This window comes from Festucalex cinctus, chromosome 2, assembly GCF_051991245.1.
Source record: "Festucalex cinctus isolate MCC-2025b chromosome 2, RoL_Fcin_1.0, whole genome shotgun sequence".
NCBI lineage: Eukaryota > Metazoa > Chordata > Actinopteri > Syngnathiformes > Syngnathidae > Festucalex > Festucalex cinctus.
The window spans coordinates 9,480,037-9,493,709 of record NC_135412.1 but is presented as its reverse complement, the minus strand read 5'-3'; the positions used below and the strand labels follow the sequence as shown (position 1 = coordinate 9,493,709).

The window sequence follows — 13,673 nt, the reverse complement described above, 5'->3', positions numbered from 1 at the left end:
ATTTTTTTCTGTTTTGATCCTGGCTTTGTTTGGAAAGCAAAATGTGGAAACTCTTCAAACGACAATCTCATATTCAAAGGAAAGACGGCGAAGCTGATGGATTCATAATTACTTATTCTGTTTTCACAACGTCTGAGAAAACAATCTAACAGCCGGTGTAATGCAAGTAAAAAATACATATGCCAAATACAATGTGACATGAAGCAGCATGAGTCTTACCTGTGGTGACAGTTCCCCTGAGTGCCAGGCCGACACTGTGTTCATAAACGGGGAAAATGGACACATGATACAGTGTCTGTGAGGAGAGGCCTTGAAGCAGCACAGATGACTGTAAGCCAGACACCACCACCTTGAAGACAGACAAAAGTTACAGTCTGCCACTGGCACAACCCGAAGAATGTTGAAACCATGGCAACAGTGTAATGGCATGAACACAAAATTAGTTCTTATCAAATCTTTAATGCAACCAAACTGACATATAGAAACAGTTAAAAACAACTATTTTGTAGTGGGTAACATTATTTGCTAGAAGTTCCAAATGGAAAAATAACACTAGGAAATTATAATGGCACTCAATTGACATTTGACGGTAGACTTCATTCACAATACAATCCTCTTTTTAAAGAGCCTGTAAAAGCTGCAATTTTTATGACACTGAGCTGAAAACAGAGGCGGGATCCTGAATGTGTGTAAGGGAGAGAATGTGATAATGACAGGACTGGGTAACTTCTCCCGCGATGTTGTGTTGAAAGCTATTGCTGCCACCAACAAGTATGTCAAAAATGAGCGGAAAAGCCCAAATATGTGATGCAATCATGCGGTGTTAACAAAAGTTGAATTAAAAAATCCCTGTATCCACTATCTACACTACATTTCTTCTTGTCCTACTATTTATTCTCATCACCAGCCATAGCAATGACACACTTACTACAGTGTTTTACTTACATTTTGTGCCATTCAAATTACTTTCAATTACTTTATGTACTACTTAAACAGTCAGGTTTCTGAAATGTCAATTTGTGTGAAATCATGCCAGCTTAGACATGATGTTTTGTAGAACACATAACACCACACAGTGGCTAATTGCTACAAAGACAGATGAAGTGCTGGAAAAGACTCTGACCTCCTGAGCAATTTCACCCTCGGCACTGTGGTAGACCACCCTGTATTGCCGGACTGGTTTAGTGGGGTTGGTCCAGTGTAGCATCACTTCTCTGGAGCCCAGGTTGGAGAAGCGGAGGTCAGTGGGACTCGGGTAAGAGATGCTCGGGTCCACTGTGGGCTCCGGTTCACTTTCTAGAAAACGGGGTGTGTAGAAAAGATAAAAGCAAATAGATAAATAGACGGGTTTAAGTAACCCACATTTGCAATATGCATTTTCAAACATTCAGGGCTCTATTCTCGTCGACAGCTCACGAGAGCTTAGGCCTAAAATGGTGTATCTTGATGATATCTTGATCTTGTGTCTATTTTTGCTTCCACGGTGTTGCACCACTTGCACGCTGATCTTAACTCATTCAATCCCAAAAACTTGTAAAAACGTTTTTAAATACTTTGTCCTTCCCTCCCAAAAACGTGTTTATACATTTTTTTTAATGCAAGTGCGTACAGAAGGCTTTGATGCAGCTTCTGACATGAAGAGGTAGCTGAAAGCAATGGTAGTTATTTAAAAAAAAAAAAAAAAAAAAGAGGCCAGCACGTGGCAATAGAGTATAAGAGATCAGCCAGAGCCATTTTGCAACAAGCTCTTTTTGTCAGTGTTTTCTCCAGGAATTTGAATATTGACAAAATGTAGCTATATTCTAATGCTAATCGCTGAAAATGGAAACAGATACAAATCTACTTTTTTTTTCCCCTGATGAAAGACGAGAGTGTAATCTTACTTTTGATAAGTTCCATGTTTTTATAGCAAAAGAACACAATGTGGGCCTTACAAAACCAGTCAGAATCCAGTAAAACAGCCGGAAGCGAAGTGGGGTTCTTCAGTGAAAATGGCTGCGAGTGAATGAGTTAAAGGGAATGAAAGGAGCCGCTTCCATTGACTGGACGGTAAGTTGACTGTGTTCTCTCCCGCAACAGCACAAATGCATATTTTTAACGTGTGTCTACAAAAACACCAAAAGAAAGAAAATTCCACCCGTGTGTACAATAAGAATGTGCCTTGCGCTAGACTTTCATTAGGCACAAAAACAGTGCCTTTTATGTTTACAGTAAAATTAAAAAGTTTGTCTGACACAAATTTGGTCAACAATATTTCCCTTTTAAGATTCCAACAACAAGTTTACAGGAGTTCACAGCAGAAAAGTAGTACAAGTTGTATACAAACATACAGACCAAAAACAATCCCAGGGTCTCGCTTTGCAGTGCTGCTATAGATTGTATGAGTATCATGAGTACTGCATTACCCTTTATGACTCCACGGTCCTCTACTCTCCCGCACAAGATGTGGACCAGTCGGGCCACCAGTTTGCTGAGCAGTGGGAAGTCGTTGACGTTGTAGACGTTCGAATCCACCGGCTCTGAAGCCACGTTCCTCAACTCGGCTTCATCGGCATTTTTAACACCTAAATGAATAAAAATACAAGTTGATATTTTAGTCAAAATCTGCATTAAGAGCCCTATTTGCACTATTTGTATAGTTTTGTACGATATATGATTATTAAAGGCAAAGTCAACCTGAAACATTTCTTGACAATAATGTTATATGTGACCTCACTAGTCTAAACATGACATCCTGATTAATATTACATTTGTGGAATATGAGCTATAAAGCAAAATCCAGCTGTTTTTATCCATCTCAGAGGGCGGCAATTTTGCCACTTGCTGTCGATTGAAGACGACGTCACAGTTGCTCAGTGCTCAAGCTTTTATTGTTTTTTACCTGACAACTGTGATGTCATTTTCACTCGACAGCAAGTGGCAAAATGGCCATCTTCTGATCCTGATAAAAACTGCTGGATTTGGCTGCTTAACTCATATTTCACTAACGCAATATTAATCAAAATACGGTATTTAGACTAGTTGGGCTCCACAGAACATACTATTGTCACAAAAAAAAAAATGGGGTTATTGCATTCAAGAATTGACGGATTGCTCAATTATTGCATGAATAGGGACGAAAAAGCCAGCCAATGACAATACTCAAAAACTCCATTATCACATTTCCTGAAAACAATTAACTATTTCATTTAAACTCAATACTAGACTACAGTATATGTTTTGTATCCATTTCACACTACCATATCTTGGCTCATTAAAAATCTCACCTACAGCGATGATCTCCACACCCGCATTCTTGAGTCGATTTGCCGCCGCAATGGCGTCATCCTGCGATTTACCATCTGTCAAGAGGACAAGGAAGAAGGGTGTGCCCGACCTTGCGCCCGCTTCGGCCCTCATGTTCTCCTCCATGACGTGGAGCAGCGCTTGGCCTAGAAATGAATGCAAGAAATCGAATAAATACCTTCTGGATGTGAAACAACAACGCAGCGAGGCTGAATTCATGCCAGATATTACCTGTGAAAGTGTTTCCTCCCTTATATCTGAAATTCCTTACTGCTTCTACCAATTGGTCTTTGGTGGTGAAGTTGTTCAGCTGCCACTCTGTTCGCGGGTCTCCACTATACTGGCTAAGGCCTGGAAGAGCAACACACCATCTTTGAAGCATTAAACTTTTTCAACATTGAAGCTTCGTCCAAGTATGTTGGATCTAAACACAATTCTCTGCATGTATAATTATGGTAATTTTTGGGACTTCTTTTGTTCTTTGACATTTCAGTTACTTTTTAAACGTTTTTTTTATTAATTTTTTTAATTTTAATTTTAATAAAAATCAATTTTCTGACATTTTTGACAATGTTGTGTACGTTATATGGACATTTTGGGGATTTCGTCTTTAGTTTTTGGACATTATGTAGTTTATAGTTTTTCAATGTTTTCTTTTCTGCCTTTTTTTTTTTTAAACAAATAAATTTTATGACTTTTTTTTGCAATTTTGCGCACATTATATGGACATTTGGGGGACGTCAGTTTTTGGACATTATGTAGTTTTTAGTTTTTCAATGTTTTCTTTTCTTTAAAAATAATAATAATGATGATACATTTTCTGACTTTTTTGGCAATTCCAAAGACATTTTATGGTAACGTTTGGGTTGTTGTTTTTTTGTTTGTTTGTTTGTTTCTGGACATTTTATGGTTGCTTTTTGAACATTTTCTTTTCTGCCTTTTTTATTCAATTCGTGGAAATTTTGGGCAATTTCATGGAGGGTAATTTTCTGCATTTCCTCTATGTTTTTGGACGTTTTTAGGTCATTTTAAAAACTTTTTCATTTACTTTCCATCTCTCTTTTTCTGACAACTTAAAAATTTTGACTGACATTTTTTTGAATAATTATTCATTTAAATAATATTTTATTTAAAAATATAAAAGTAAAGTACATTTTTAAAAAAATTCTACTTTTTATAAGGTCCACAGGGAGCCACAGAAGAGGGATTAAAGAGCCACATGTGGCTCCAGAGCAGTCAGGTTGCAATGCAGACCCCTGACCTAACCAATAGATACTAAACCTCACCAATCTGAATGTGTTTCGGTCCGATGCGGAAGGGTGTCATCAGTCCCTCCAAGAAATCCCTGACCCGCCTGAAGTTGGTGCGTCCAATACTCCAGGAGCCGTCCACCAAAAACACGATGTCCGCTGCAGCATCAGTCGTGCACTCGAAAGGTTTTCTCGGAAACGGCCCTAGAAAAAAAAAAAGATTCCAAATAGTTTGACTTGTAGAAAAGTTTTTTTCCGTGAGGTTTATGCTAGGATCTCGAGTACAGCACATTGTTAAGTGCATATTGTTATGTTCCATGATAGTTCTACTCATTTATAAACAGACTTGAAAGAGAATACAAAATGTAGAGCACATGATATGTATGTTTGAGTGGCCTTAAGGACCACTCAACTAAACTTGAGCACACGAGTACATGAACATCCATGTAAATGCATGTTTCCTTGAGTTATATGACGATTGACACACGAGCCCTGCGGTCAAACAACAACGTGGCTTTTCATTATCTTTTCCTGTCGTGTAAACACTGTCATCATGTCAGCGCACATTCTGTTTTCAAGTCTCCTGTTCTCAAAAAACCCATGATATCACAGCCAGCCTTCTTAAAATGAATCTTTTGGATGTGACACTGCACTGAAAAAACAACTCGGAAGATTTACTTTAAAAAAATCTCGCAAGTATTTGCACTCACTCCAATTAGGTCAATTCTACTACTCAATATCAAGCATATCACACTCAACAGAATTAAGTAACATTTAAATGCACCTAAAGAAGGATTACATGTGGGGAATATTCAGTAACTCTTACGAAACGTCATTATAAAGTTCCTTACTATAATGTAGTAATGTGTAGTAATTGTAATTAGGTCATAGCCATTGCTTATTAAGTATATGTTAAAAATATGAATTGATTACCAATATGAAATAAATAAGCAATTGTATTAAGTTTTTCTATTTGACTACACTTAATTATATTGAACTCTTAACCCAATACAACTTAGTACATGGTCTAAATCTGTTAAAATAATTACAAATGTCACAATCACATCACACCTATGGACAATTTAGTCACTCCAATTAACCTACAATGCATGTTTTTTGGAACACGGGAGGAAACACATGAAGCACGGGGAGAACATGCAAACTACACCCAGGAAGACCGAAGCCTGGACTCGATCCTGCGACCACTGCTTCCTTTTCCGCACAGAGCTATCTGCATGTGAGTGTGTGACATTGAAAGGTAATGAGAGGAGCCACTCTGGTTGACGCCGACTGAAGTCGGCTATGCTTCCGCCCACAACAGCACAAACTTACAAAACCACCTAAAAAAAAAAAATGCCAGCTTATCTGAAATTACCAAACCTCGGTCTAACCCACCTCTGCACCTCTTGCACCTCTTGCACCAGTCACAAAAATGGAGCCTAAAAACATTCTGAGTGTATGGAAAATCTTGTTTTGAATGTCAACCAAATTAATTATGGAATTTTGGTTAACCTTAGATGTGTCTGTAAGGGGAACTGGAGGTTACCTGTAACCGGCTGGGTTGGAAGGGGTGTCTTGTGTGGCTTCTCCTCTTTGACCACTGTCGTTCCCTGTTGGTCCTTGATTTCCACCTTGGAGCGTCCCCGCTCTTTTTCTTTCTTCCTCTTCTTCTTCTCTTTGGTAGACTTGTCCTGGGGGTCATCCAGGGGTGGAGGGGCGGGTTCTATAGTTGGTGGCTCTTGCCAGGGGGAGGTCATGGAAATTGTAGAATCGTTAATGATCGAGATCCTCAGAAGTCTGTGTGTTTGTGTTTCTATGTGTCAAAAGAATTTACCTGCATTCGTAGTGGCAACAGTTGTGGTTAAAGCGTCTGGATACAGAACAGTAGGCTCATCCAGCAGAGCCTCCGTTACATCATCCGGGTCTTCTGATCCAGACCCACCTGGCAAAAGCTTCCTCTTTTGACCGCTACGGACCATCTCCTCCTCCCGTAGACTGTCCACTAGATGAGACAAGCTGCTTTTACACAACAGTTTCAAGGCGAGGAATGTAGATCAATTTTGTGAGTTATTTGTAGTCTGAATTAATGACTTTTAAAAACAGTGCCTTCATTGGGTCAATGTGGGCATCTTTGGACATCCCTGATTTACAGAAAATAAATAGTGGATTTTGACTCGTTTCATAAATAAGAGTAATATAGACAGCTCTGCTTAATTTTAGGCAATGTGATCTGACGACAAGGTCAACAACCGGCAAATTGAGGTTGAAACTTTCAAGCGGGAAACAACTGACAAAGCTTGAGATCATCACAAAGCCAAAGAGGGAGTCAAACGACAGGGGCCAAAAAAAAACCTCCCAGACTCCCATCATTCATTCCAGCATGACAGCTAATGTTACGAGTTTTCATGCTGAGGTGCTGAGGCGTGCCTGGACATGTGTGAGTCGACACAGTAACCTACAACCAGTGGCGTGCGTGGTTCTCCAGCAGCCTGCCGGCCTGCCGCTACGTTACATGCCATCCAGTCACAGTGATGCTCGGTACAACCTAAGCGGTGGAATCCAAATGGATGCACTATAGTCTTTTGCTTATGTAGTAGTCATAATTACAGTAAATTGTATGAGAAACACTTATTGGACACAAATATAAAACAAGCACATGAAAAACCGTAAATATGGTGGTAACTGGTAACTGAGCATGATTTCTTTTGCCGTCAGATGGCGTTTTATTATGCCCATGCCAGGAAACTAACGAAATAACTACGACTAAAATTCATGTTCATTCAAAAACATGTTTGTTCATGAAATAAACTAAAAACGAAAATGCTTTGTTTTTAAAACGAAAACTACGTAGCTGAAACTATATTTTACGGTTATGAAACCAACTAAAACCAACTATAATTATATGGAAAATGTCTTCCGTTTTACTCTTTGGTAATTAATTTAATACATGAGTTTTTGGGGTTGATTATAAATGTAATTTTAAAGAGGAGGTCAACACACAAAAATAAAGGTTCTTAACAATATGTTCTATGCAGCCCCACTAGTCCAAACACAGTATTTTGGTTAATAGCGTGAGTGGAAAATGAGTTAAGCAGCAAAATCCAGCAGTTTTTATATATATCAGAAGGCGGCCATTTTGCCACTTGCTGTCGAGTGAAAATGACATCATAGCTCAGCTTCAGAAAACAGGTGAGTTGTGATTGGTCGTTGCCTGAGCCCTGAGCAACTGTGATGTCATCTTCAGTCGACAGTGGCAAAATGGCCGCCCCCCTGAGATGGATTAAAAACGGCTGGATTTTGCTGCATAACTCATCTTCCATAGATGTAATATTAATCAGAATGTCATGTTTAGACAAGTAAGGTCACATATAACATATTATTGTAAAGAAATGTTTACCGTTGACTTTGCCTTTATATTTATTTCGATCTTAACTGGAATAACGACGTTTGAAAGTGTGTCACACAGAAGTGATGTCATCTAGCAGAAGCCAATAGAAAAGCACGTTCAAATGTTGTCGCTCCTAGGCGACAATTTTGCAGGGTTGACTTTTGGCTCCAATGGTTCGACTAGCCTGTTTTTATATTTAACTCAACTGAAATGCAAATCTCGGTAAGAAATCCGTTACTTTTAATCTTACCATGGTGTTTATGAAATATTGCACATAAGTAATACATTTTTTAATGAAAACTACTGAAACTAACTAAAACTAAGCATTTTTTAAAATAACTGAAACTAATAAAACCTAACAGAACCGAAACCGAGGACCCCCCAGTACCATAAACAGTAGTTCATCAGAATTAATTACGGATTAATGTTGTGTTTTGGTAAACTCTAAAAACACCTTACAGGACAAGCACGTTTTAATTCAGTTGAAATAAAGCCACATTACCAACAGCTCAAAACTTTTTTTTGACCCACTTTGTTCTTTCTAACAGTCACCCAACCCTTGAAATATCAGCCATCCACCTTGCTGCGTCTCTTACAGGTGAATCGTCGCTTTGCCAGAAGTTTCTCCGTGGTCCCATTAAGCACGAGAACTTGGAGGGCATACTCCTGGCTGGAGTCCAATCCTGCCACGGTTGCTCGACCCCGCGTGGTGGTCAACATGAGCTCCGGCTGTGGCACGTCTGGAAAGGAAAAAAAAGACATATGGAAAATTTAAAGGATGAGCGTTTTTTAAATTGCTGTCTTCTTTACTGGTGCCACTTTATGCAAGATGAAGAAATTGATTATTTTATTTCAAGCACCCAATAATGTGACTTGCAAAATGAGTTTTTGTCCATGCTGTTGTACACACTGCTCATGACCTACATATTCTTCCATTTCAGTTCCCAGCAACTTGGCAAAAACACAACAAGCAAGTTGCTATGTGTCAACTCTGTATCATGCAGCCAATAGACATTAGTTTAGTATTTTTCCATCTAAGCTGGGAATAAGGAAAAGTAGTTCATCATTAAATAATTGATTAAATTTGTGGCTATGTCGTGTAAGGAAAATGTGAAATCTTGACATTTTCATGTCTTAAGATTTGGTTAGATGACCTCTGATGAGAATTTTTAACTCAATATCACTGTGTCACAAAGACAAAGTAGCGGTATTTCCAATTTAAAAAAAAAGAAATCATATACAGTCGAAAGTACAAACAGTACACCAGCACGTGCAGTAAACAGGATATTATACCCACAATGCGTGAGTGTGACTGACCATGTTCAAAGGGTAAGAAAAAAAAAGTACTACAAATATCTCCTTTGGTCAGGCAGCAAGTTGTCACAGGATTTGAGGCTGCAGGGATCGACTCACATTCCTAAGGTTAAATCAGGACTACCGGGTATCTGGTTGGTGGCCAATAGGAAGGGTGCCAAAAACTCATGTACAGCGGAGTGTAATGTCAAAAATGCCCTTGAAATCATTCAACTTGGAATTTAATAAAAACATTTGGGTAAAATACATCTCTAAAGTCATACGTGAAAACAGAGTTCCAACAGCCATTGTGCATGACATCACACGGGACAGACAGTTAGCAATATTGCAACTAGGGATGTAACGACATCCAAACATTACAATACAATATTATCACGATATGAAGGTCACGATATGACAGTTATCACAATATTGTAGGGAGGTTGGTGATACAAAAAAAGGTCACAATATTGTAAAAAAAATGAGCACATACAAAAAACACACAATATTGTGCTTTTGTACATTACAGCAATGCATATAAAGAACCTCCAATAACACCACTTACTTACTAATGCAAGCACACATTGACTTCCACCACATATTGACTCGGTTCAAAAGCATATTACGTGCCCCTTCATCTGACCATTAGCGGAGATTTTAAACATAGAAGGGCCAAAACATGCCTTGTGAAAGTTAAAATGCACTAAAAAAAAAAATAGCCGCCAGAGGGTGCTAGAAATGCACAAATGGAAATCAACCTGACTTTTTTTTTTTTAACAGATGTGCTGCTTTTAATATCATGGCATGACGGCGACGATATTGTGGCAGCTTTAATATTGCGATATCACGATATTGCCGTTATCGTTACATCCCTAATTGCAACTCAACACTTTTTTTTTTTTTTTTTTTTTTTACACAAAACTTTTTCAAAAAGATTGATCGGTGTTGAACAATTTAGCAAAAATAATATAATACTTAGAGTTGTTAACCCCGCTCTTTATAAATTGAAACAATTTGGATCTTAATCCCCCTGGATCGAACCAATTTGTATCATCCATCCATCCATTTTCTTAACCGCTTACTCCTCACAAGTGTCGTGGGGGTGCTGGAGCCTATCCCAGTCGGCTTTGGGTAGTAGGCGGGGTACATCCTTAATTGGATGCCACCCAATCGCAGGACCAAATTGTATCATTCAAAAAAAAAAAAAAAAAAAAAGTCTTTGAATCGTATCTCAATAAAATAAAAGGTACATTTATAAATACTGAGTTATGAATATGCAGGGGATTTCTGTACGGGGGATTTTTTTTATTTATTTATTTATGTATTTTTTATTATGAACAAATCAGGTTGAATAGCGTGCCGAAACAGATGGTGTTCAACTTTATTTACAGTTTTCCTGAATGAAAGAAAGAAAGAAAGAAAGAAAGAAAGAAAGAAAGAAAGAAAGAAAGAAAGAAAGAAAGAAAGAAAGAAAGAAAGAAAGAAAGAAAGAAAGAAAGAAAGAAAGAAAGAAAGAAAGAAAGAAAGAAAGAAAGAAAGAAAAAGAAAGAAAAATGCAGCTAATAGTATTGGCCATTTGAAATGAGTCTCACCTGAGATGGGTCTTACTCGGACTTTGTAGCCCTGAATGGGACCATCTGTCTCTTTCCATTTCATCTGTAATCTGTCTTCGGAGAGGACCGTCAGCTTAAGACGACCTTGGCAAAGATATTAAGGAAGAGGACAACAAGATTTTAGTTGACCACTTGGCCCAGAGTTTGATGACAGAAATAAACTGGCGGAACTTTCTCCATGTCTTCTGTTGTTCCCATGCCACTTCCTTCCCCAAAATGATCTTTTGTTTCCTCATTTGCATGATTTCCAACAGGGGGTTTCCCAACAAGTAGCATCTTTCATGTTTCTGCCTTCCCACCCTTGAGCCACCCCCACTGCAGCTGCCCCGTTCCCCGTCAAAGCCCGTCCTGTCCTCCCGTCCCCTGCAGAAACAGGAAGAGGATGCTATGGCGGGCCATGAGTGTCAGAGGTCATGTCAGGGGACCGTCGGAGAGTTACAGTGTGTCAGTGTTTCGTATGTAACGTAGATGAGTTATAGATAGCGCATGAGGGTAAAGGGTGGTATTGACAAAGAAGACAGAGAAGAATAAACATGAACGGAACGATGTTCTTATTGCTTCTATGGATACCATATGGCCCTCATCATTGAAAAGATCCCTTTCTGCTTGTGTGGTTTGGGTCATGGACCTCTGAAGGGTTCAGATCGGGTCTAAAGTGGATCTAGATGAACACTGGGTCAGACAGCCTGGTGAACAACAATATCCTTTCAAAAGAGGCAGGCCACACTTGAGAAGGGTGATCAGTCTATCACCTTTGCCAAAATTACGGAAGCGTAGAGCTGCCAATGTGGAGTAAACATTTTTGGCTGGCGAGAACATACTCGCAAATATGTTCGAACATACTCACAAATACGTTCGAACATACTCACAAATACGTTCGAAAATACTCGCAAATATGTTCAAACATACTCGCAAATATGTTCGAACGTACTTGTAGGCTACATGCTACAAAGTTAGCATACCTTCCCATAATGCCACGGGGTATTATTTGCGCATGCGCGAGTGAAAAAAAAATGATGAATCTAAATCATGCACGGCAGACATAATAATTCGTAAAAGTTACGAATAAACACTGTTTTTTGTCTACTTAATTTTCTAATGAATTGGTAATGTGGCCCAAATGCCTAAAAAAAATGGGGTTTTGTTTGCACTCGCACATGCGCAAATAATACCCCGTGGCATTATGGGAAGGTATGCTAACTTTGTAGCATGTAGCCTACATGTACAAATATGTTCGAACGAATTTTCGACTATGTTCGAACATATTTCAAAACGTTCGAACATATTTGTGAGTATGTTCGAACATATTTCAATGCGTTCGAACATATTTGCAAGTATGTTTAAACATATTTGCGAGTATGCTCGAACATACTCGCCAGCCAAAAATGTTTACTCCACATTGGCAGCTCTACGCTTCCGTACAAAATAAATACCATTTTTGTTTTGAAAAATTGCATGAGAATTGGAGTAAACAGACTCAAGTGATGATATATTGGAGTACAGTGTTCCCTCGTTTTCCGCTGGAGTTAGGTTCCAAAAAATACCCGCAATAAATGAAATCCGCGAAGTAGTTAGCTTTATGTTTTACAATTCTTATAAATGTTTTAAGGCTCTAAAATCCCCGACCGCACAATTTATACACTTTTCTCATTGAGGCATTTACATGTTCTCACATTTCTCTCTTGTTCAAACTTTGACAATGTTCAAACCATAAATTTTATAAAATGGGTATATTACTGTAAAAAAATTATGCAAAATTGCACTTAAAAAAAAATCCACGATACAGCGAGACCGCGAAAAGTGAACCGCGTTATAGCAAGGGAAGACTGTATGCATCACACATGTTATTCAATTTAGCATTTAACTACAGGACGTGCTGGCGGTGACAAAATGATGCCAGACAGTCTACCTTGGCCATGAACTTTGGATGCTAGCAGCAGGATGGTAAACAGGAAATGCAACATGATCCGGTGAAATGACGAGGATGATGCTGAGGAAGAGGCTGCCCGGTGAAGGGTCATGAGACCTGAAAATACACAAAACAATAGTAACATTTGGTCATATAAAACATTACCTGTAAAGAACGAGTGACAAAACCGGCGAGTTTGAGATACAAGTTGGATCTTGGGTGATTTTTTTTTGTCTCGAATTGAGAGCAAAATTTTGAGTTACTAGCACTTCATGGTTACAGGATATTTCAAAACTATCCGGAGTAAGTGAATAATTCTTACAAAAGTCCACTAGCAGAATACAAAAAAAACAAATGATGAAGCCACATATGGAGACAGACAATGTATCAATACTCCCAGCAGGCATATATTCTTTATCCTCGCAAAATGTATTTTATTCCTTAGAAGTACTGATTTGTACCACAACGATAAGGAAACTGGTGGAAATAACACTCCAACCATCCTCTTTCCCGTGGGAAATGATTTATGACTGAGTCTGACAACAGGTACTTAGGTGCTAGTGCTCCATTAAAGACCCTCGGACTTCACGCATACACAGGTCTGTAATATTAAGACTCACACTGCTCTTTAGAGGAGCTCATAAAACTAACAAGCCTCTGTCTGAGGGTGCATATTTGCTAAATGCAATGTAAATGCTAAGTCTACACATAACACATCACATACCTAAAATCCTCGGAATCCTTTTGTGCAAATACTTGTACAGGATATCGGAATTGGTTTGGGAGAAATTAGTGTTACTGTTAACGATCCATACTTCGGAAGCTCCAAGGATAAAACATTACTTTTTAAATTGGTAACAAATTCTCACGTTAAAAAAAATAACAAATAGAAATAATCCATTTCAAAGTATGATTGGGAACATTGTAAAAAAAAA

At 38.6% G+C, this 13,673-nt stretch overlaps 1 protein-coding gene across 2 annotated transcripts in view; it reads right to left on the bottom strand.

Moving 5' to 3' along the window:
- LOC144013619 (collagen alpha-1(XX) chain-like) overlaps nt 1–13,673 on the bottom strand; it is a 33,726-nt gene that overhangs the window by 17,735 nt on the left and 2,318 nt on the right. The window contains exons 2-12 of one of the 2 annotated variants that reach the window (XM_077512701.1): nt 12,739–12,855; nt 10,809–10,913; nt 8,520–8,663; nt 6,370–6,537; nt 6,082–6,273; nt 4,572–4,739; nt 3,517–3,636; nt 3,267–3,431; nt 2,406–2,564; nt 1,124–1,296; nt 220–349 (exon numbers count right to left, since the gene is read on the bottom strand). In XM_077512701.1, coding sequence (XP_077368827.1) covers nt 220–349; nt 1,124–1,296; nt 2,406–2,564; nt 3,267–3,431; nt 3,517–3,636; nt 4,572–4,739; nt 6,082–6,273; nt 6,370–6,537; nt 8,520–8,663; nt 10,809–10,913; nt 12,739–12,850 — 1,636 coding nt within the window. In that variant the 5' untranslated portion in view covers nt 12,851–12,855. Of the gene's footprint in view, nt 1–219; nt 350–1,123; nt 1,297–2,405; nt 2,565–3,266; nt 3,432–3,516; nt 3,637–4,571; nt 4,740–6,081; nt 6,274–6,369; nt 6,538–8,502; nt 8,664–10,808; nt 10,914–12,738; nt 12,856–13,673 lie in introns of those variants that run through there. The other variant, XM_077512702.1, reaches the window with a different exon arrangement.